Source organism: Thalassophryne amazonica, chromosome 2 (assembly GCF_902500255.1).
Source record: "Thalassophryne amazonica chromosome 2, fThaAma1.1, whole genome shotgun sequence".
NCBI lineage: Eukaryota > Metazoa > Chordata > Actinopteri > Batrachoidiformes > Batrachoididae > Thalassophryne > Thalassophryne amazonica.
In genome coordinates, this window is record NC_047104.1 from 12,862,915 (window position 1) to 12,888,235 (window position 25,321).

Genomic DNA, 25,321 nt, shown 5'->3' on the forward strand with positions numbered 1-25,321 from the left:
AATGCATTTAAGGTCTGCAACAGAGTCTAAAAAAATGTTGGCATGTTAAAGCATTTACCACTTTGTAATGTTGTGATTCCTTCTCACAGCATTGGAAAGACATTTTGGCAGTGAAGGATCCCAAGCGACGAGATGTTTCAGGTTTTTTTTCTTCCCATTCTTCCTGCAAACACAGCTGACGTGTACAACAGTACAAGGTAGTCATTGTTGCATTTTTCCTTTCAAAATTCTCTACACATTCTCTATTGGGGTGTAAGATACAATTACTTAGGGAGACCCTGATTAGAATGATTACTTGCTTAGACACTGACAGTGTGCCACATGGCTACAGTGACTGTAGCCATGTGGCACACGTCCCTGAGTATGATCCAGCAAGTGAATGCATGCAATTAACTAACAGGTCCCACAACAGGCAGTACTTTCTTTCTCAAGTTTCTAATTCCAGGAAAATTGGAAAGATTTTTACATAAAGCTTTTGCTTAAGTGTCACTTTTGGCAGTTTGATAAATAAACCTACAGATTCTTCTTACATTCGATTTTCCATCCTTCACATCTGAGAAGTGTGACATGTGCAGGTTTCTCACAGGTTCTTTCTGTTTGTGGCTTTAAGCAAGAACAGAGATAAAGGTGTGCAGCTGCCGTTCATAAGCTCATGTTTATGAGCTCAGAAATGTATAAAACCAGTGAGTGGCTGAAGTCACCACAATCGCTGTCTCATCAGAGTCTCAGGTAAGAATGCCATCTCATTGTTCACTTTCTGATATGTTTAATTTTGTCAGACATAGTTATCTCTGTGGCATTAAAACCACAATCTGCCAAATTATATTGATACATATATCTACAGTGAGGAAAATAAGTATTTGAACACCCTACGATTTTACATGTTCTCCCACTTAGAAATCATGGAGGGGTCTGAAATTTTCATCTTAGGTGCATGTCCACTGTGAGAGACATAATCTAAAAAAAAAAAAAAATCCAGAAATCACGATGTATGTATCTTTTAATAATTTATTTGTATGTTATTGCTACAAATAAGTATTTGAACACCCATGAAAATCAATGTTAATATTTGGTACAGTAGCCTTTGTTTGCAATTACAGAGGTCAAACGTTTCCTGTAGTTTTTCACCAGGTTTTCACACACTGCAGCAGGGATTTTGGTCCACTCCTCCATACAGATCTTCTCTAGATCTTTCAGGTTTGGAGGTTCAGCTCCCTCCAAAGATTTTCTATTGAGTTCAGGTCTGGAGACTGGCCAGGCCACTCCAGGACCTTGAAATGCTTCTTACGGAGCCCTCCTTAGTTGCCCTGGCTGTGTGTTTGGGGTCATTGTCATGCTGGAAGACCCAGCCATGACCCATCTTCAATGCTCTTACTGAGGGAAGGAGGTTGTTTGCCAAAATCTCGCAGTACATGACCTCATCCATCCTCCCTTCAATACGGTGCACTTGGGGTTGTTCTCATTCTCTAAACATGGTAAGTGGAGTTGATTCCAAAAAGCTCTATTCTGGTCTCATCTGACCACATGACTCCCATGCCTCCTCTGGATCATCCAGATGGTCACTGGTGAATTTCAAACGGGCCTGGACATGTGATTCCTTGAGCAGGGGGACCTTGCTCCCCTGCAGGATTTTAAACCATGACAGCATAATGTGTTACTAATGTAATCTTTGTGACTGTGGTCCCAGCTCTCTTCAGGTCATTGACCAGGTCCTCCTGTGTAGTTCTGAGCTTTCTCAGAATCATCCTTACCCCACAAAGTGAGATCTTGCATGAAATCCCAGACCGAGGGAGATTGACAGTCATCTTGTGTTTCTTCCACTTTCTAATAAATAATCATAACAGTTGTCTTCTACCAAGGTGCTTGCCTGTTGTCCTGTAGTCCATCCCAGCCTTGTGCAGGTCTACAGTTTTGTCCCTGGTGTCCTTAGACAGCTCTTTGGTCTTGGCTATGGTGGACAGGTTGGAGTGTGATTGATTGAGTGTGTGAACAGGTGTCTTTTATACAGATAACAAGTTCAAACACGTGCAATTAATACAGGTAAAGAGTGCAGAATAAGAGGGCTTCTTAAAGAAAAATTAACAGGTCTGTGAGAGCCAGAATTCTTGCTGGTTGGTAGGTGTTCAAATACTTATTTGCAGCAGTAACATACAAATAAATTCTTAAAAAAATCATACATTGTGATTTCCAGATTTTTTTTTTTTTTTTTTTAGATTATGTCTCTCACAGTGGACATGCACCTAAGATGAAAATTTCAGACCCCTCCATGATTTCTAAGTGGGAGAACTTGCAAAATCACAGGGTGTTCAAATACTTATTTTCCTCACTGTATATGTCCTACTAAAATTTACTTTAGTTTGAGTGTCCCTTGCCAAAATACATACTTCACTTGTGACATGAAATAAAAATTGCAAAATAATAAATAACATTTCAATGCATTATATATATATATATATATATATATATATATACACTCAACAAAAATATAAACGCAACACTTTTGGTTTTGCTCCCATTTTGTATGAGATGAACTCAAAGATCTAAAACTTTTTCCACATACACAATATCACCATTTACCTCAAATATTGTTCACAAACCAGTTTAAATCTGTGATAGTGAGCACTTCTCCTTTGCTGAGATAATCCATCCCACCTCACAGGTGTGCCATATCAAGATGCTGATTAGACACCATGATTAGTGCACAGGTGTGCCTTAGACTGTCCACAGTAAAAGGCCACTCTGAAAGGTGCAGTTTTGTTTTATTGGGGGGGGGGGGGGCGGAGGGGAGATACCAGTCAGTATCTGGTGTGACCACCATTTGCCTCATGCAGTGCAACACATCTCCTTCGCATAGAATAGATCAGGTTGTCAATTGTGGCCTGTGGAATGTTGGTCCACTCCTCTTCAATGGCTGTGCGAAGTTGCTGGATATTGGCAGGAGCTGGTACACGCTGTCGTATACGCCGGTCCAGAGAATCCCAAACATGCTCAATGGGTGACATGTCCGGTGAGTATGCTGGCCATGCAAGAACTGGGACATTTTCAGCTTCCAAGAATTGTGTACAGATCCTTGAAACATGGGGCCGTGCATTATCCTGCTGCAACATGAGGTGATGTTCTTGGATGTATGGCACAACAATGGGCCTCAGGATCTCATCACGGTATCTCTGTGCATTCAAAATGCCATCAATAAATGCACCTGTGTTCTTCGTCCATAACAGACGCCTGCCCATACCATAACCCCACCGCCACCATGGGCCACTCGATCCACAACATTGACATCAGAAAACCGCTCACCCACACGACGCCACACACGCTGTCTGCTATCTGCCCTGAACAGTGTGAACCGGGATTCATCCGTGAAGAGAACACCTCTCCAACGTGCCAAACACCAGCGAATGTGAGCATTTGCCCACTCAAGTCGGTTACGACGACGGACTGGAGTCAGGTCGAGACCCCGATGAGGACGACGAGCATGCAGATGAGCTTCCCTGAGACGGTTTCTGACAGTTTGTGCAGAAATTCTTTGGTTATGCAAACCGATTGTTTCAGCAGGTCCTGGGCTGGTGTGGTTACACGTGGTCTGCGGTTGTGAGGCTGGTTGGATGTACTGCCAAATTCTCTGAAACGCCTTTGGAGACGGCTTATGGTAGAGAAATGAACATTCAATACACGAGCAACAGCTCTGGTTGACATTCCTGCTGTCAGCATGCCAATTGCACGCTCCCTCAAATCTTGCAACATCTGTGGCATTGTGCTGTGTGATAAAACTGCACCTTTCAGAGTGGCCTTTTATTGTGGGCAGTCTAAGGCACACCTGTGCACTAATCATGGTGTCTAATCAGCATCTTGATATGGCACACCTGTGAGGTGGGATGGATTATCTCAGCAAAGGAGAAGTGCTCACTATCACAGATTTAGACTGGTTTGTGAACAATATTTGAGGGAAATGGTGATATTGTGTATGTGGAAAAAGTTTTAGATCTTTGAGTTCATCTCATACAAAATGGGAGCAAAACCAAAAGTGTTGCGTTTATATTTTTGTTGAGTGTATATATCCACCTTGGATTTGCTGTGGCGACCCCGAGTGCAAACAAGGGAGCAGCCAAAGGGACTTACTTATATATATATAAATGTTCCATATAAAATGTGTAAAAATTGTTTTTTTAAAGTCTCCAATATACCTGATTGCATAGGTACACCGTCACCTTAATGATCATTTTTACAGCCAGGTGGCTTCAAACCATTCGGGGGGGGGGGCATGAATAATTCAAAGGCATTAAGTATTTCTTGGAATTCAGTAAATCTGCCAATAGGAAATGAAATGTCACTGCATTAATATATAGAAGGTGACCCCCCACCCCCACAAAAAAGACAGAACCCATTAAAAATTGTAATAAATTCTACAAAGGTTAAATTTCAGTCTGTGTATGATCATCCCCCAATGTTTCAGTAATCCTTCAGTTTTCCTTGGGTAACCAAGACATGGTGGGGAAGACGATTGTTCCAACATGTCTTGGTCAACCAATGGAAAGACATTTTGCCTGGAGGCCTATTTTGCCAATAAATCATATCATTTAGAGCATAGTTTTGAAAGAACATGACTTTTATGCAAAGCAACCAAGATAACTGAAACTCTCCTACAAGTCAACATGTCCAAGATGGATCTGCACGTCAATTTGGCACAAGTTTTACACTGGATGTCCTTCTGAACACAACTCCATATTACAAGTAGAATGGGCAGGGACGGTCTTAAACCAGGAACTTTCCCCACTGGAAACAAGCACATTAACCGCTTGGCCAGCAGCCCTGCCTGAAAAACAGCGCAGTAACACTTTAAAGCAACATACAGCCCATTGCCCATAGTTTACTGTAAATTAACAGGAGAATTATTGTGTGGTCATATTTATCCCTGTTCATATAATCTACCTTTGACAGTCAGTGTGTGTTTCGTTTTGACTCCATTTTTTTCTCGGTCAGGTCTGTTGTTGCCATGTTGGTGTTTTCTTGGTCTGTTCTGGTCCTGTTGCTGGCCTCCTCCTCCTGGGCTGATGTACGGATAGTTCCAGGAACCATCTCATTTCACTGTGATTTTAACAGCTAAATATTTCACGTGTCAGTGTAGACAAAGACAACACAAAGGCAGAACAAGCTTTTTATTGGACCTACAGACATTGCTGTCATTGTTGTATTTAAACATCTCAGTTATTGTCTGAAATTGCACAGATGTTTGTGGACAATTTTCTTTTTTAAACGTTGTTTGTGATTGAGACATTGTACCATTTTGGAGCTGTTGACCTCTATTTGTGATGTACCTACAACTGATTTGTGTAGAAAATATGAAACAAGAATAAGACTACAACAGACTTTATCATAAAACATATTTGTACATTAACATGCTGCACAATAAGAAAAAGAGTAATGAAATTAAATTCTTTCGAGTGATCTTCTGTAACATTTTTCTCTTCTTTTCCATGTGACTGTGGATGACAACAGGAAGGTATGAAAAACAATCATTTCTTATATTTCCTACTTGCAACAGACCACAAAACTATTTCCCTGTGTTATTTAGATTAGATTAGATAGAACTTTATTGATTCCTTGGGAAGACTCGTCCAGGGAAATTGAGGTTCCAGCTGCACTGTATAGCAGCACAAAGGGTAAGAAGCACACAGAGTATCAAACATGAAAGCAAAAAAGACAAACAGTTTAAAAATATAAATCTAAATACAAATACACAATATAAATACCAGACATACTGATCTGTACTGGTTTACTGGCTACTACTGTTCCTCTCATCCTCTCTCGCTCCTCTGGTTGCTGATGACGGTGTGCACAGGGTGACTGGCATCATCCATAATGTCCAGCGGTTTGTGCAGTGTTCTCTTCTCTGCCACTGTCACCAGAGAGTCCAGCTATTTAGCTATTTATTTAGACTATTAGCATATTTTTCTTTAAACATATTTCATTCTGAAGACTGTAAGAAATGTCTCCCTGTGCAGATGCAGCTGCTCCTGCAGAGGACACGTCCAGAGAGCTTTCAGTGAGTGAACTCCTGGAGAGAGCCAACCGGGATCGCAGTACGTCTGATGCACCTTACACACCTCCTACAGCCACAATCTTTACCAATGAGCTGCCTAGCTCAAGGGTTTGTTCTCACACAGCAGTATCCAGATGTGTGTTTGGCATTTCATTATGTGGACATTTGTTCCATACACTCAACTGTGCAGTATGCTTGGTAACCATATACGATTTCATAAAACTCATCCCAAATCCCCCCAAATAAAAATGTTTTATAGTCGTGATGCGACGATGAATACAAACACATCGTGACCCTACACAGAGAAATCAGATTTTATGGGGTACACAGATGTTATGTGAATTGGCACTTAAAGGTTGGTGGATCTCATGGGACATGAACCAAAGGGTCTTGAATTTGATCACTAACTGTGTCCTTTGACCTTTAGTTTGAAGCTCATTTCTAACTCTGTATATATAGAAAAAGAAGGTGACAAAGACCATGGTCCTCTGTCGGAAAACTGTGGATTGTCTCCTCTGGGTCAGGGGAGAGTTATTGCCCCAAGTGGAGGGGGATGTTGTTCATGAATTGGGGATACGTTGGAGTGTGAGATCGATAGATGGATTGGGGTGGCATCTGAAACCTTACGGATGCTGTATGAGACCATCGTGGTGAAGCAGGAGCTGAGCCGGAAGGCGAGGCTCTCAATTTACCAGTTGATTTACACTCCTATCCTCACCTGTGGTCATGAGCTTTGGGTAATGACTGAAAGAATAAGATTGTGGATACGAGCGGCCAAAATGAGATTCCTCCGTTGGGTTTCGGCTTACACTCCTGGACAGGGTCAGAAGCTTGACAATTTGGGAGGGACTCAAAGTAGAACAGCTGCTTCTTCACTTTGAAAGGAGCCAGCTGAGGTGGTTCGGACTCCTGGTAAGGATACCCCCTGGTCGTCTCCGTAAGGAGATCTTCCAGGCACATCCAACCAGGAAAAGGCCCCGAGGAAGACCCAGGACATGATGGAGAGATATTCCTTGCTGGATTGGGAACGCATTGGAATCCCCCAGGAAGAGTTGCAGGACTTGGCCAAGAATAGGGACGTGTGGGCTGGGCTGCTTGCTCTGATGCCACCATAACCTGGACCCGGATAAGCAGAGGAAAATGAATGAATGAATGATAAAGGCAACAAAGATGCTTCGTGCTGTACAGTTTATTTACTTTCGCAATGGAGAATGTGAGCAGCTTTTGTTAAAGTTTGCTCTATTTTTTCCAAATTGAAAGATTTTTTGAGATGGTATCTTCTGTTGTCATAAAGATCTGTGGACAGGCTGCTGACAAAATAACTCAGACTGTTGGACGCTGCTGAAGGTAGAGTCAGGTCCATAAGTACACCACCACAATGGAGGTGAAACAAAACATGGCGTGAAGATTTTCAGCTTTAATACAAGGGGTTAAACAAAAATCCCCCTCTAGCTGCCACCTTATCGTGGTGGGGGAGTTTGCGTACCCGGATGATCCTAGGAGCTATGTTGTTGGGGGCTTTGTGCTCCCTGTAGGGTCTCCCAAGGCAAACAGGTCCTAGGTGATGGGTCGCGCAGTTCAGAACCTCCATGACCAGTAAAAAATCAAGGACCGAGACGTCGCCCGGTATGGCGGAGCCGGGGCCCCACCCTGGAGCCAGGCATGGGGTTGGGGCTCGCGCGCGAGCGCCTGGTGGTTGGGCTTTAGCCCATGGAGCCCGGCCGTGCTCAGCCCGAAAGAGCGACGTGGGCCCGCCCTTGTGTGGGTTCACCACCTGCAGAGGGGGCTATGGGGGTCGGGTGCAGAGAGGATTGGGTGGCGGTCGAGGGCGGGTGGCCCGGCGGCCCGGTCCATGCTCACAGCCCTTGGCTGTTGGGACGTGGAATGTCGCCTCGCTGGGGGGGGAAGGAGCCTGAGGTTGTGCGGGAGGTTGAGAGATAGTTGGGCTCACCTCCATGCACAGCTTGGGCTCTGGTACCCAACTCCTGGAGAGGGGCTGGACGCTTCATTTTTCTGGCGTTGCCCACGGGGAGAGGTGGAGAGCTTTGCATTGCATTGCTTATTGCTCCCCAGCTCAGTCGCCATGTGTTGGAGTTCACTCCGGTGAACGAGAGGGTCGCGTCCCTACGCCTTCGGGTCGGGGACAGGTCTATCACTGTTGTCTCGGCCTATGGGCCGAGTAGCAGTGCAGAGTACCCGACCTTCCTGGAGTCCCTGGGAGGGGTACTAAATAGCGCTCCGACTGGGGACTCCATTGTTCTCCTGGGGGATTTCAATGCCCACGTGGGTGGTGACAGTGAGACCTGGAGGGGGGCGATTGCGAAGAACGGCCTCACCAATTTGAACCCGAGTGGTGTTCAGTTGTTGGACTTCTGTGCTAGTCACAGTTTGTCCATCACGAACAAAGGGTGTCCATAAGTGCACGTGGCACCAGGACACCCTGAGCCGGAGGTCGATGATGGACTTATCGATGATGGACTTATCAGACGTCGTATCAGAGAGGGGCAGAGCTGTCGACCGATCACCACCTGGTGGTGAGTTGGATCTGGTGGGAGGGGAGGAAGCCGGTCAGACCTGGCAGGCCCAAACATATCGTGAGGGTCTGCTGGGAACGACTGGCGGAACCCTCTGTCAGCGAGGTCTTCAACTCCCACCTCCGGGAGAGCTTCTCCCAGATCCCGGGGGAGGTTGGAGACATGGAGTCCGAGTGGACCATGTTCTCCACCTCCATTGTCAATGCGGCCACTTGTAGCTGTGGTCGCGAGGTCTCTGGTGCCTGTTGCGGCGGCAATCCCAGAACCCGGTGGTGGAGACCGGAAGTAAGGGATGCCATCAAGCTAAAGAAGGAGTCCTTCTTATCTTTGTTGGTAGGTGGGACTCCAGAGGTAGCTGACAGGTACCTGCAGGCCAGGCGTGCCACAGCCCGTGCGGTCACAGAGGCAAAAACTCGGGTCTGGGAGGATTTTGGGGAGGCCATGGAGGAGGACTATCGGTTGGCCTCGAAGAGATTCTGGCAAACCGTCCGACACCTCAGGAGGCAGAAGCAGCTCTCCACCAGCACTGTTTATGGTGCGGGTGGGGAGCTGTTGACCCTGACTGGGGATGTTGTCAGGCGGTGGAAGGAGTACTTCGAGGATCTCCTCAATCCCATTGTCACGTCTTCCGAAGAGTAAGCAGAGACTGGGGACTCAGAGGCGGACTCATCCATTACCCAGGCCGAAGTCCCCGAGGTGGTTAGAAAGCTCCTCGGTGGCAAGGCTCCTGGGGTGGATGAAATCTGTTCTGAGTACCTTAGGTCTCTTGATGTTGTGGGACTGTCTTGGCTGACACGCCTCTGCAACATCACGTGGTGATTGGGAACAGTGCCTCTGGATTGGCAGACCGGGGTGGTGGTCCCTCTGTTTAAGAAGGGGGACCGGAGGGTGTGTTCCAACTATAGGGGGATCACACTCCTCAGCCTCCCCAGTAAGGTCTATTCCAGAGTACTGGAGAGGAGAATTCGACCGATGGTCGAACCTCGGATTCAGGAGGAGCAGTGTAGTTTTCGTCCTGGTCGCGGCACACTAGACCAGCTCTACACGCTCCATCGGGTGCTCGAGGGTTCATGGGAGTTCGCCCAACCAGTCCACATGTGTTTTGTGGATCTTGAGAAGGCGTTCGACCGTGTCCTTCGGGGCACCCTGTGGGGAGTGTTCCGGGAGTACAGGCTCCTTTGCTAAGGGCTATCCGGTCCCTGTACGACCGCAGCAGGAGCTTGGTTCACATTGCCGGTAGTAAGTCAAACCTGTTTCCAGTGCACATTGGCCTCCGCCAGGGCTGCCCTTTGTCACCGGTTCTGTTCATTATTTTTATGGACAGAATTTCTAGACGCAGCCAGGGTGTAGAGGGGGTCTGGTTTGGGAACCACAGAATCTCGTCTCTGCTGTTTGCGGATGATGTGGTTCTGTTGGCTTCGTCAAATCAGGACCTTCAGCGTGCACTGGGGCGGTTTGCAGCAGAGTGTGAAGCGTCCGGGATGAAAATCAGCACCTCCAAATCCGAGGCCATGGTTCTCGACCGGAAAAAGGTGCTTTGCCCTCTTCAGGTCGGTGGAGTGTCCTTGCCTCAAGTGGAGGAGTTTAAGTATCTCGGGGTCTTGTTCACGAGTGAGGGACGGATGGAGCGTGAGATCGATAGACGGATCGGTGCAGCATCTGCAGTCATGCGGTCGCTCTATCAGACCGTCGTGGTGAAGAGAGAGCTGAGTAGGGGGGCAAAACTCTCGATTTACCGATCGATCTATGTTCCGATCCTCACCTATGGTCATGAGATTTGGCTCATGACCGAAAGAACGAGATCGTGAGTACAAGCGTCCGAGATGAGTTTCCTCCGCAGGTTGGCTGGGCGCTTCCTTAGAGATAGGGTGAGGAGCTCGGTCACTCGGGAGGAGCTCAGAGTCGAGCCGCTGCTCCTCCCCGTCGAAATGAGTCAGTTGAGGTTGCTCGGGCATCTTTTTGGATGCCCCCTGGACGCCTCGCTGGAGAGGTGTTCCGGGCACGTCCCATTGGGAGGAGGCCCCAGGGAAGACCCAGGACATGCTGGAGGGACTACATCTCTCGGCTGGGTTGGGAACACCTTGGGGTTCCCCCGGAGGATCTGGGGGAGGTGTGTGTGGATCGGGATGTCTGGGCGGCTTTGCTTGAGCTGCTGCCCCCGCGACCCGACTCCGGATAAAGCGGAAGAAAATGGATGGATGGATGGATGGTTAAACAAAAATATCCCATTAATCATTTCAGAATCGTAGTCATTTTAATACAGAGTCCCTCCATCCTTGTGTTGATACTGCAGCCCCCGACTTTGACGAGCCTTCAGTAATCGAAGGAGACATCGCTATCAATCCGGACACGGACAGGAATGCTGATCCCTGCACCGCCAGAGGCTGCAAGTGGTTAAAGTGGACGGACGGCAAAGCCTACATTCCTTACTTCATTGCAAATCACTACTGTGAGTACTGTGTGTTACCGACCTGTGCACGCTGTGCTTTTGTGTCCATTTGGTGGTTTGTCACATTACAGAAAAACTAGTGTGGACTCTCTCAGACGTTGCTGAAAACATTGACTCTGAACCACAATTGATATCTAAGAGCTGCTTTAAATAAGGTGGCAAAGCCACAAGATTTTTTTGTGACTTTTTGCAAAACAGTAAATGTTACTCAGATCTAAGATTTAAGATAAACTTTATTGATCTCACAGAGGAGAAATTCACGTTACCTCAGCCCTTAAGAAAACACACAAGGTGGGTGCAAATAGAGGAAAATGTTCATCGAAGTGTGTGCAAGGATAAGCAATACTTGTAACAGTACAAGACATAAGAAATGAGGTAGAAATAGAATATGTATGTGTGTGTGTGTATATATATATATATATATATATATATATATATATATATATATATATATACAGTAGTGTTCAGAATAATAGTAGTGCTATGTGACTAAAAAGATTAATCCAGGTTTTGAGTATATTTTTTATTGTTACATGGGAAACAAGGTACCAGTAGATTCAGTAGATTCTCACAAATCCAACAAGACCAAGCATTCATGATATGCACACTCTTAAGGCTATGAAATTGGGCTATTAGTAAAAAAAAAGTAGAAAAGGGGGTGTTCACAATAATAGTAGTGTGGCATTGAGTCAGTGAGTTCGTCAGTTTTGTGGAACAAACAGGTGTGAATCATGTGTCCCCTTTGTAAGGATGAAGCCAGCACCTGTTGAACATGCTTTTCTCTTTGAAAGCCTGAGGAAAATGGGACATTGTTCGGAAGAACAGTGTAGTTTGATTAAAAAGTTGATTGGAGAGGGGAAAACGTATACGCAGGGGCAAAAAAATTATAGGCTGTTCATCTACAATGATCTCCAATGCTTTAAAATGGACAAAAACAGAGATGTGTGGAAGAAAACGGAAAACAACCATCAAAATGGATAGAAGAATAACCAGAATGGCAAAGGCTCACCCATTGATCAGCTCCAGGATGATCAAAGACAGTCTGGAGTTACCTGTAAGTGCTGTGACAGTTAGAAGACGCCTGTGTGAAGCTAATTTATTTGCAAGAATCCCCCGCAAAGTCCCTCTGTTAAATAAAAGACGTGCAGAAGAGGTTACAATTTGCCAAAGAACACATCAATTGGCCTAAAGAGAAATGGAGGAATATTTTGTGGACTGATGAGAGTAAAATTGTTCTTTTTGGGTCCAAGGGCCGCAGACAGTTTGTGAGACGACTCCCAAATCTGAATTCAAGCCACAGTTCACAGTGAAGAAAGTGAAGCATGGTGGTGCAAGCATCATGATATGGGCATGTTTCTATTGCCTTGGGGCAACTGTTTGTTGTGATTTGGCGCTATATAAAAAAAAAATTGATTGATTGATTGATATATCGCATACCAGGTATCATCAGTTTGGATATGTCAAAATACTTGAAGAGGTCATGTTGCCTTGTACTGAAGAGGACATGCCCTTGAAATGGGTGTTTCAACAAGACAATGGCCCCAAGCACACTAGTAAATGAGCAAAATCTTGGTTCCAAACCAACAAAATTAATGCCTCGCAGATGTGAAGAAATCATGAAAAACTGTGGTTATACAACTAAATACTAGTTTAGTGATTCAAAGGATTGCTAAAAAAGCAGTTTGAACATAATAGTTTTGAGTTTGTAGCGTCAACAGCAGATGCTACTATAATTGTGAACACCCTCTTTTCTACTTTTTTTTACTAATAGCCCAATGTCATAGCCTTAAGAGTGTGCATATCATGAATGCTTGGTCTTGTTGGATTTGTGAGAATCTACTGAATCTACTGGTACCTTGTTTCCCATGTAACAATAAGAAATATACTCAAAACCTGGATTAATCTTTTTAGTCATATAGCACTACTTTTATTCTGAACACTACTGTATATATGCACACACGCACTCACATACGTGCATACGCGCATATGTATATATATACATACACATACATACACACCCACGTACATCTATCTATCTATCTATATATTATATATATATATATATATATATATATATATATATATATATATATATATATATATATATATATATATATATATACACATACACGCATACCCATATGCACACACATACCTATACACATACACATACGAGGTCTATTAGAAAAGTATCCTACCTTTTTATTTTTAAAAAAACTATATGGATTTGATTCATATGTTTTTATGTCAGCCAAGCTTGAACCTTTGTGTGCATGCGTGAGTTTTTCCACACCTGTCGGTGACGTCATTCGCCTGTGAGCACGCCTTGTGGGAGGAGTGGTCCAGCCCCCTCGTCGGATTTTCATTGTCTGAGAAGTTGCTGAGAGACTGGCGCTGTGCTTCATCAAAATTTTTTCAAAAACTGTGAGGCACATCCGAGTGGACACCATTCGACAAATTAAGCTGGTTTTCGGTGAAAATTTTAACGGCTGATGAGAGATTTTGGATTGTTTCTATCGCTGTGAGGTCTTCCCATGGAGCGGGACGTCGCGCAGCGCTCCGAGGCAACGTCGTCATCCTGTTTCAAGCTGAAAACCTCCAAATTTAAGCAGAGGCCTGCTCACTCCAAAGGATCTCAGTCTCCTCAGGAGGTGGAGGCGAGGTGTACAGGGCGTCAGTGTTGTGAGTCCAGTCCAGTTCATCTTACTGGTGTTGAGACACAAGTGGTTGCGCTCACACCAGTCCACGAAGTCTGTGATGACCGACCGGTACTCCAGCTCGTTTCCCTCAGACATGCGACCCACAATGATGGAGTCATCAGAGAACCTCTGGAGGTGGCAGCTGTCTGTGTTGTGGGTGAAGTCCGAGGTGTAGAGGGTGCAGAGGAAAGGCGAGAGGACAGTGCCCTGGGGGGCCCCGGTGCTGCACCTTACCACCTCAGACTGACAGCCGTGCAGCCACATGTACTGCGGGTGGTCAGTGAGGTAGTCGATGGTCCAGGCAGCGAGGTGTCCATCCACACCTGCATCCTCCAGGTTCCCCCGCAGCAGTGGCGGTTAGATTTACAGTGGGGGGGGCTGGGGTGTGATCTGAGGTGGGCTGGTGCTGAATACAGTTGCGGGGGGGGGGGGGGGGTCCGGGGTGCAGTGAAGGTGACCAGGGGGTAGAAGGTGGTGGGTCAAAGGGACTGGAGGGCTGGCTGCTGGAGACATGTGGGGGGCCGGGAGCAGGCGGGGGCAGGTGTGGAGGAGACAAAACAGTTAAAGTAGCTGTTTAGCTCCTCTCCAAACCGAGAATCCCCATCTGCAGTCCTGCTGCACCCTGCCCAAATCCGGAGGCAGTCTTGAGGCATCTCCACACGTCCCTGACATTGTTCCGGGCCAGCTGCTCCTCCATCTTCCCTCCATACACCTTCATGGCTGCATGGATCTTCCACTGGAGCTCCTGTTGGACTCTACACTGCTCCTCTCTGTCTCCAGAGATGAAGGCCCTCTTCTTCTGGTTCATCAGGACCTTCAGCTCAGGGGTCACCCAAGGGTGGTTGTTGGGGAAGCACCGTACCCTCCGGGTGGGCACAGTGCTCTCCACACAGAAGTTCATGTAGTCAGGGACACACTGGGTCAGGTCGTTGATGTCTTCACCATAAGAGTTTTGAAACATGCTCCAGTCTGTGGTTCTGAAACAGTCCCTCAGCCTCTCAGAACCACAGACTGGAGCATGTTTCAAAACTCAAAAAGATCTGTGTTTCATTAAATGTGGGAAAAAAAATTGGGACTGGTTTGGAACTAAAGGGATGGAAAAACTTTATTGAATTGTACATACAACAGACAGCACTGACTCGATCGATGGATGTTCATTTCAGTTTGAAGTGATTTTAATTTATATTTGGTTTAAGCATTGAAATGCACACTTTTTGATAGAAACATGAAACGTTCAGATGCAACTCTCTAACTCTAAAAAGAGTCTGTTGCTCTATGCTTACTACTCATCACTAATTGAAGAAAATAAGAACAACCCCAGGTTTCTTTTCAGCACTGTAGGCAGGCTGACAAAGAGTCAGAGCTCTATTGAGCCGAGTATTCCTTTAACTTTAACTAGTAATGACTTCATGACTTTCTTTGCTAATAAAATTTTAACTATTAGAGAAAAAATTACTCATAACCATCCCAAAGACGTATCGTTATCTTTGGCTGCTTTCAGTGATGCCGGTATTTGGTTAGACTCTTTCTCTCTGATTGTTCTGTCTGAGTTATTTTCATTAGTTACTTCATCCAAACCATCAACATGTCTATTAGACCCCATTCCTACCAGGCTGCTCAAGGAAGCCCTACCATTATTTAATGCTTCGATCTTAAATATGATCAATCTATCTTTATTAGTTGGCTATGTACCACAGGCTTTTAAGGTGGCAGTAATTAAACCATTACTTAAAAAGCCATCACTTGACCCAGCTATCGTGGCTAATTATAGGCCAATCTCCAACCTTCCTTTTCTCTCAAAAATTCTTGAAAGGGTAGTTGTAAAACAGCTAACTGATCATCTGCAGAGGAATGGTCTATTTGAAGAGTTTCAGTCAGGTTTTAGAATTCATCATAGTACAGAAACAGCATTAGTGAAGGTTACAAATGATCTTCTTATGGCCTCAGACAGTGGACTCATCTCTGTGCTTGTTCTGTTAGACCTCAGTGCTGCTTTTGATACTGTTGACCATAAGATTTTATTTCAGAGATTAGAGCATGCCATAGGTATTAAAGGCACTGCGCTGCAGTGGTTTGAATCATATTTATCTAATAGATTACAATTTGTTCATGTAAATGGGGAATCTTCTTCACAGACTAAGGTTAATTATGGAGTTCCACAAGGTTCTGTGCTAGGACCAATTTTATTCACTTTATACATGCTTCCCTTAGGCAGTATTATTAGATGGCATTGCTTAAATTTTCATTGTTACGTAGATGATACCCAGCTTTATCTATCCATGAAGCCAGAGGACACACACCAATTAGCTAAATTGCAGGATTGTCTTACAGACATAAAGACATGGATGACCTCTAATTTCCTGCTTTTAAACTCAGATAAAACTGAAGTTAGCTTATAGTTAGGGCTGGATCAGGTGATCCTGAACCATCCCTTAGTTATGCTGCTATAGACTTAGACTGCTGGGGGGTTCCCATGATGCACTGAGTGTTTCTTTCTCCTTTTGCTCTGTATGCACCACTCTGCATTTAATCATTAGTGATTGATCTCTGCTCCCCTCCACAGCATGTCTTTTTCCTGGTTCTCTCCCTCAGCCCCAACCAGTCCCAGCAGAAGACTGCCCCTCCCTGAGCCTGGTTCTGCTGGAGGTTTCTTCCTGTTAAAAGGGAGTTTTTCCTTCCCACTGTCGCCAAGTGCTTGCTCACAGGGGGTCGTTTTGACTGTTGGGGTTTTTACGTAATTATTGTATGGCCTTGCCTTACAATATAAAGTGCCTTGGGGCAACTGTTTGTTGTGATTTGGCGCTATATAAATAAAATTGATTGATTGATTGATTAACTCCGATTTTTTTAATGGATAAAAATGCAATTAATAATGGGAGTTTAAAGGGAAACACATGAGATGATACATAGATTTCCATCAATAAAATTTAAATAAAGTGTTCAAATCCTTTAATAAGCAGCCAAGTGCATGTCGGCCTCAAGTAAGCATTTGTGGTTTTGGACTTACTGGGTTTTGCATCGGACCTCTGAAGAGTTTAGCTGAGGAGAACTAACCGTTATGTTTGATGTGCCAGCTTCCCGTGAAGTCGCCATCATCACTCGTGGACTGGAGTCCTTCTCTGCAGTCTCCTGCATCCGTTTCAGACCATACCAGAACGGAGATCGTGAATGGCTGAGCATTGAGTCCAGGAGCGGGTAAGACTGGCTGAATACTGTCATTAAAACGTCAGTGGTAAGTGGGAGAATACCACTTCACAATTCATAATGCACCCAAACAACCCCGAGAAATAGGTTTGAGACATTATTAATGAACAGAAGAATCACATCAGTCAGCACTTCTTGTGAGATAAAGTTCATTTTCAGGATGCCAGGGCAACTCAGGGTCTTACTGTACCGTTGAAGAGGAGGTTTGGTCAGTAGGATGTCAAACATGGTACAACCTCAATTCCAGTAAAGTTGGGGCATTGTGTAAAATGTAAATTAAAACACAATGATTTACAAATCATCTTCTCGTGGTTCTTGGTCCAGTGAGATATCGGCATCAATTTGACCAGTTTAGTCTAGGCTCGTGTGTCATACATACACTAACAAAGTGAGGAACCTTGGGGTAATTTTTGATCTTACGTTGTCCTTTGACCTCCACATTAGCGATATTACAAGGACTGCTTTCTTCCACCTGTGAAATACAGTGAAGATTCGTCCCATCCTGTCTATGGCTGATGCTGAGACCCTGATTCCTGTGTTTGTCGCTTCTAGATTGGACTACTGCAATGTTCTATTTGCTGGTTTACCACAGTCCAGCATTAGGGGTCTCCAATTGGTTCAAAATAGTGCTGCCTGACTTTTGACAGGAAGAAGAAAGTTTGACCACATTAAACCCATTTTGGCATCTGTTCACTGGCTTCCTGTCCCAGTGAGATCAGATTTTAAGGTTCTGTTACTAATCTGTAAAATTGTTCACAGACTGGCACCTCCCTAGGGTGACTAAAAAGTCTGCGGGTCACAGGGCTTTCTTTTATTGTGCCCCTGTTCTGTGGAATGATCTCCCTGCATCAATAAAACAGTCAGATTCTGTAGAGACTTCCAAGTCCAGACTTGACGCAGTTATTTGTCCTTTCATATGGCTAGCATACTGGTATGCTTAGTATGTTACTATGCTTTTTACCCTTTTAAATTCATTTATTAGTAAAGAGAGCAGCCCACGGCCTCAACTTTATCTAAATGCTGGGTCTTTTAGTGAAGCTTAGCACAAGTGGCCGGCGATCACCTTAGTATTTCTTCTGTTTTTCTTGTTGCTTAATGCTGACAAATTATCCAGTATTTGTTGTTTTTTCTGATACCTGGGAGTGGTGAATTCTTCTGCAAGTCTCCTGTCCTGTGCACCAGCACGGATGCCCAAAATTTCCTGTACATTTGTTTTGTAAATTGTCTCGGTAACATTCCCCAAGCAGATGGTCACGGCTTTGAGTCTGGTCTGCTTGTGGTTTCTTCCACAAATCATCAGAGGAAGTTTTTCCTTACCACTGTCACCTGTGCGCTTGCTCTACGGGTTGGTAAGGTTAGACCTTACTTGTGTGAAACACCTTGAGGCAACTTTGTTGTGTTGTGATTGAAAAGGAGGTGAAAGATGAAATGTTCCATTCAACGAGGTGCAATTGCTCGAGTGAAAAAAACATTCATTATTTGTATTTAACACCTAAAATAGATCCTTGTCATGTGATATCTTATTCATTTAGAAACAAGAGAAAATGGACTTACATGTTGGTGTGTGTCACTGGTCCTTTGAGGTCAAGAGGTTCCAAACAGTCCAACATGAACTTTAAATAGCAGTCCAAACCAATCGAGAATCTCTCACAGTCTTAAAATGATGATGTAGTCCATATCTGATGCCGTGCATTGACTTCTTCGTGTACAGGCTGCCTGCCGCCTGCTTTCCTCAGTCCAGCAAAAAATCACGACAGCAATTTGTCAAGCTCTTCATCCGATGCCACTTCTAGTTCAGCTAGAGACATCCTAGTGAATATCGCAAATGCCTCCAGATGGTTTGCGGCGTAGTGGATTCGTTTTTTGTGTTAGAAGAATGAGCACCATCAGTGAGCTCGTGCAAATCGTCGTCTGCTGCCATGTTTGTTTTAAACTAACCGCCATTGCCATGTGAATGGTTGCAAGAGTGCAAGTGTGAGTGCGCGGTCCATCAGCGCTTGATTGCTGCATGCACGCAAATGCAGTATGTTGTGTTTTTACATTAAGGTTATTGTGATGTGCAATGGTGCAAAACAGAACCGAAATTGCACATTAAATGGAACAAAATTGCAAATGTGACAAATGATCAATATCATGTGACATACAAACCACCAATCAAATGACAACAATCTATTTAATCAATCAATCAATTTTATTTATATAGCGCCAAATCACAACAAACAGTTGCCCCAAGGCGCTTTATATTGTAAGGCAAGGCCATACAATAATACAATAATATTTAGGTAGTAATGATGTAACGTCCAGATGTTGTAACGATGCTGACATCCATTTTCTATATCGGCTTACTCCAATTAAGTGCCAAGAGGCTGGAGCATATCCCAGCAGTCATACGGCATGAGGCAGGGTTCACCCTGGGACAGGATGCCAGTCTGTCACAGGGACACATATAGACAAACAAACACATTCACACCATCACATCACCATCATCACCATCACAGCTGTAGATCACTCTTGCTTGCCTCTACTGGTGGTTGGCTCTCACTGCGGTATTGTATCACTTCCTGTTCTGGAGCACAGCGGTGTTTTGCTGTATCTGTTAGCTGTTTAATCTGCGCAATTAGATTGATCTAGTTAACTAGATAACGATTTGTTTCACAGTGTAATCTTCACTCCCTCTGCTGAATCACCTCTAAATTATTTACACATTATTCACTTTGTGTGTTTTTAGGAATCCGCTAGCTTAGCGCAGCTACTAGCTCTTAGCCGGTTTAGCATGGCGGCTTCTCCTGTCTCTCCCGCACTTTTCTGCTCTGGGTGTGAAATGTTTAGTTATTCCTCGGCCTCCTTTAGTAGTAATGGTACTTGTAAGTGTAGCTGATTCGTAGCTTTGGAGGCCAGGCTGGGCGAATTGGAGACTCGGCTCCGCACCATGGAAAATTCTACAGCTAGCCAGGCCCCTGTAGTCGGTGCGGACCAAGGTAGCTTAGCCGCCGTTAGTTTCCCTCTGGCAGATCCCGAGCAGCCGGGAAAGCAGGCCGACTGGGTGACTGTGAGGAGGAAGCGTAGCCCTAAACAGAAGCCCCGTGTACACCGCCAACCCGTTCACATTTCTAACCGTTTTTCCCCACTCGGCGACACACCCACCGAGGATCAAACTCTGGTTATTGGCGACTCTGTTTTGAGAAATGTGAAGTTAGCGACACCAGCAACCATAGTCAATTGTCTTCCAGGGGGCCAGAGCAGGCGACATTGAAGGAAATTTGAAACTGCTGGCTAAGGCTAAGCGTAAATTTGGTAAGATTGTAATTCACGTCGGCAGTAATGACACCCGGTTACGCCAATTGGAGGTCACTAAAATTAACATTGAATCGGTGTGTAACTTTGCAAAAAAATGTCGGACTCTGTAGTTTTCTCTGGGCCCCTCCCCAATCGGACCGGGAGTGACATGTTTAGCCGCATGTTCTCCCTGAATTGCTGGCTGTCTGAGTGGTGTCCAAAAACTGAGGTGGGCTTCATAGATAATTGGCAAAGCTTCTGGGGAAAACCTGGTCTTGTTAGTAAATAATATAATAATTGATCAACATATTGATTGTAATGGTAATGGATGGTAATGCCATCCTTACTCTGGATGGCATTACCCTGACCTCTAGTAATACTGTGAGAAATCTTGGAGTCATTTTTGATCAGGATATGTCATTCAAAGCGCATATTAAACAAATATGTAGGACTGCTTTTTTGCATTTGTGCAATATCTCTAAAATTAGAAAGGTCTTGTCTCAGAGTGATGCTGAAAAACTAATTCATGCATTTATTTCCTCTAGGCTGGACTATTGTAATTCATTATTATCAGGTTGTCCTAAAAGTTCCCTAAAAAGCCTTCAGTTAATTAAAAATGCTGCAGCTAGAGTACTGACGGGGACTAGAAGGAGAGAGCATATCTCACCCATATTGGCCTCTCTTCATTGGCTTCCTGTTAATTCTAGAATAGAATTTAAAATTCTTCTTCTTACTTATAAGGTTTTGAATAAGTGAAATTGATTTGATCACGCACACCAATGGACAATTCAGTTTTCCCATCCACCGAACATGCAAACTCAACACAGACAGGCTCCAGGCGGGATGTGACCACTAAGCCACTGTGCTGCCCTCGATGCTGACAGCTTTTTTTTAAATGTCTCAACAGTTGTTACTCCTATGTGGGTCGTCAAGGCGGTGGTCAGGTTGTGTCTCTGGACCGTGCTGGCTGCGTGTACCATGGCACCGTCCAACACGAGCTGCTCCATGCCCTCGGCTTCAACCACGAACAGACTCGCTCTGACAGGGACAACCACATCAGGGTGCACTGGGAAAACATCATTGATGGTTAGACATTACTCACTCTCTCAGTTCCTCAACAGTCACTTGTTTTGAATTTAACAGGCGAAATGTTTCAAATCAGAGTTTTGAAGTGTGCTTTAAGATTCCAAAGAGTGATTTGTGCTGATCTTTGCTTTGAATGATTTGGTGTGATAATCTCAAAAGCACACAGTGTCAGGATTGGGGTTTTGTTTTCTGGCTTTGGTTTGGTTTTGTTGAGTTTTGTGCTGGGGTTTTTCCAGTTGGGGTTTGTCTGTCCCTTTTTCTCTTGTCTTTCCCTGCTGACTCTTGGTGGTGGGTGTTTCTCTCTCTCCGGTCACGCCCTCTTTCTGTTTCATTCCACGCACACCTGTTCCTTATCAGCACCTCATTACCTGGCTTTATTTAAGCTCCTCGGTTCTCCTTGTTCTTCGCCAAATTGTTGTGCTCTGTGCCTACTTTCCAGCTCTGTTTTTGTATTCTCGACCTGCTAGCCTCAAGTGTATTACGACTACCTGCCTGTATCTTCGACTACGCCTTCGGCCTGATGATTCTGTTTTTGTTACTCTTGTCGGACTGCTTCACTGTGTACCGGACCCAGTTTACTGAATTCGTAAACTGCTTTTACCTACAGAGCCAGTTGCCTGAGTCCTGCATTTGCGTCCAGCCATATCCGACCGCTAGACCTGATACACAGAGGAAAATTAGATAAAATAAGATGCAAGCTGAACTTGGAGGACAAAGGCTGTGGCGGTCATTGCCGCTGGTGGGTGGGTCCGGCCCTGCTGGGTGGATCAGTGGAGCTATGTAATTGGGTGTAAAGCAGGGGTGGGCAACTTGTTCCAGAAAGGGCCAATGAGGGTGCAGGTTTTCTTTGCAGCCACTGATTCCACCAGGTGATTTCACTGAGTAATATCACTTTGAGCAGATGGAATCAATTAATCACTTCAGATGACATTTGTTCAAATGAAATGTGAATTTTCTAACTACCTGCTGCACACTGATGTGAGGTTTCCTTCATCTTTACAGGCATGGAGTATAACTTCTACAAGATTGACACTCTGAACCAGGGCACTCCTTATGACTACAACTCTGTCATGCAATATGAGAGGTACACTCAAATTCCTCTTTTTCCTTCACCACATTGTGCTGCGACACTGCGGGTCACAGCTTCCCCTCAGGTTCCACAGGGCTTGTGAAGTTTTGTGGTTTGTTTTGATGTCAGCAGGTACTAACAAGTTGCACAACACAAGAAAACTCAGTGCTTATTGCAACTATAAATTACCAACCGCTGTTAGGGGACTAATGTGCCCATTTCAATGCACAAGACAAGCGAACTCCACACATCCAGGAACCAAACCCAACAGTGCTAACCACTAGTCCTCCAGGCCACATAGTGTAGCACAGGGGTGTGCAACGAGGGCCGAGACAGTGCAGGTTTTCCTTGCAACCAGTCACCTCAGCAGGTGGGTGCTGATGAGCTTCTCCTCTGAACATAAACACCTGATCAATCAATCAATCAATTTTTTTTTATATAGCGCCAAATCACAACAAACAGTTGCCCCAAGGCGCTTTATATTGTAAGGCAAGGCCACACAATAATTATGTAAAACCCCAATGGTCAAAACGACCCCCTGTGAGCAAGCACGTGGCTACAGTGGGAAGGAAAAACTCCCTTTTAACAGGAAGAAACCTCCAGCAGAACCAGGCTCAGGGAGGGGCAGTCTTCTGCTGGGACTGGTTGGGGCTGAGGGAGAGAACCAGGAAAAAGACATGCTGTGGAGGGGAGCAGAGATCGATCACTAATGATTAAATGCAGATAGTCAATGAAATCACCTGCTGAGACACCTGATCTTTAATGAAATCACCTGCTGAGGTGATTGGTAGAAAGGAAAACCTCCAGTGTTTTGGCCCTTCATGGCACATGATTGCCCACCCCTGGTGTAGCAGAAGACAATATTTCAGAGGAATCATTCAAATGGTGGTACGCACCAAATCTGGCACAAATGCTCCTTAAATCTTCAATAGGTGGCCAGGTAGGGGTCAAGGTAGAATTACACAGGGGTCAAAATTTAAAAATTATCCAGTTATATTGCAAACTATACCACAGTATTTATCTGAAGGTAAATATTCCACAAATATTTTGGACTATCTGTGACTGAATGTTATGAGGTAAAAACAGCAAAAATGTTGACACAGATCAATTTCAGTTTGTACAGGGGTAAAAAAGTTAAAGTTGCTCCAATTTTGGGCAAAAAGTGATGCAAATCATTGCCTTATTGTCGAATCAGAGTTTTGAAGTGTGCTTTAAGATTCCAAAGAGTGATTCGTGCTGATCTTTGGTTTGAATGATTTGGTGTGATAATCTCAAAAGCACACAGAGGAAAATTAGATAAAATAGGCTGGAAGCTGAACTTGGAGGACAAAGGCTGTGGGTTTTAATAAGGAATAGTTTGCACCATGCGTCATGCTTAGTTATGAAGTTACAGAGCAACATGTCAGTATGTCATAGAATCCAATGGATGCCATGTGACCTTTGTTTGGACAGTAAACATTCAACATGTTCAAAACTATTCTATTCATTAATCCTATAAGATCAACCAATAATTTCCACTTTTTTCTTTTTTTTTATAACCAAAACTGGAGCAACTTTAACTTTTGACCCCTGTACAAACTGAAACTGACCTTTGTCCCCATTTTTGCTGCTTTTACTCCATAACGTTCAGTCATAAATGGTCCAAAGTATACCTCTTTGGAATCTTTATGATCAGACAAATAATGTTGCATACAGTGCGATATGATTGAGATGTTTTAAATTTTTACCCCTGTGTAATTCATCATTAGCCCCCCCCCCCCCCCAACCTGGCTGAGTGCTGCTAGTTCACAGCCTTCCATTTTCTAAAACCGTTTATTCAAATTAAGGGTCACGTCGGGGCTGGAGCCTATCCCAGCAGTCATGGGGCGTGAGGCACGGTACAGCCTGGATAGGACGCCAGGGCCACCATGTTCACACCTGCACGGACACCTAGGGTCACTTTAAAGTTTGCAATTCACCCAACGTGCATGTTTTTGGATGTGGGAGGAAGCCGGAGCACCTGGAGAAAACCCACGCAAACGTGGAGAACATGCAAACTCCACACAGAAAGGACACAGTTGGAAATCAAACCCACGGCCTTCCAACTGTGAGGCAACAGTGCTAACCACTAATCCACCATGATGCCCTCATAGTAGTTCTCGGCCTGATTTTGGTAACCCACACATCGACTTGATAGGTTAACTGACATAGGCCTTGTGCCTCTCCAAACAGTCATTCGACTTGAATGGATCCATTTCCTTCTAAGCAAAAGCTAGTAAACAATAGGATTTCTGTCATTTTATTTGTTCTTCTCCTGAAGACTGCTTTGCATTTGCCGCCACATCATTTAAAACCGTTTGAATGACCCTGACATCAGGATTAAACTGGATATTTTGTGACCTGGGATTCCCTCCACCTGCCATGCAGCCAAGAAATCATTTTAAGCCACTTTTCTTCCAGGTACGCCTTCTCCAAGAACAACCGCCCCACCATGGAGCCCATTCCTGACAGCAACGTGTCCTTTGGAAAAGCCACCCAGATGAGCCAGAACGACATCGACAGGCTGAACAGACTTTACGAGTGCTGTAAGTACAGTTACAGTGAAAAGTAATTCACCATTTCTGCAGTTTCACAATAAAAAGAAATACAATTTTCTCAACACATCCTCTGCAGAAGCAGCACCTGACCTTTGACCTGCTGTCTGACACGCCCAGAGCTTGAAGACTTGTGGCTGAATGAGCAGAAGTGCAGGCCGCCTCAAACACTGACCGCATCATTCATTTAATAAAAAGACAAAAGAACAGTCTTTGGTGTCTATGACTAGTTTCACCTTTCGACCTCCATTTAAAAAAAATAATGGTTTTAAATACTATCATAAAACTGGAGACTTGATCAGAAAATAAAGCTTTTATTTTATGTTTTTACACAGCATTCTGAAATAACTGGATATCTGTACTGTCCTTTGAGCCAGTAAACATTCATTGA

The 25,321-nt window shown here is 44.5% G+C and overlaps 1 protein-coding gene across 1 annotated transcript; it reads left to right on the plus strand.

The window, feature by feature from the left end:
- The first annotated feature begins 626 nt into the window (after window positions 1-626).
- Window positions 627-25,106, plus strand: LOC117522340 (low choriolytic enzyme-like). The gene is made up of 10 exons (XM_034183739.1): window positions 627-729; window positions 4,981-5,053; window positions 5,497-5,500; window positions 6,003-6,080; window positions 10,868-11,023; window positions 16,797-16,917; window positions 21,110-21,288; window positions 22,291-22,372; window positions 24,797-24,921; window positions 25,010-25,106. Coding segments are annotated over exons 1-10 (897 nt in total). The 5' UTR covers window positions 627-652; the 3' UTR covers window positions 25,012-25,106.
- The last annotated feature ends 215 nt before the right edge of the window (window positions 25,107-25,321 follow it).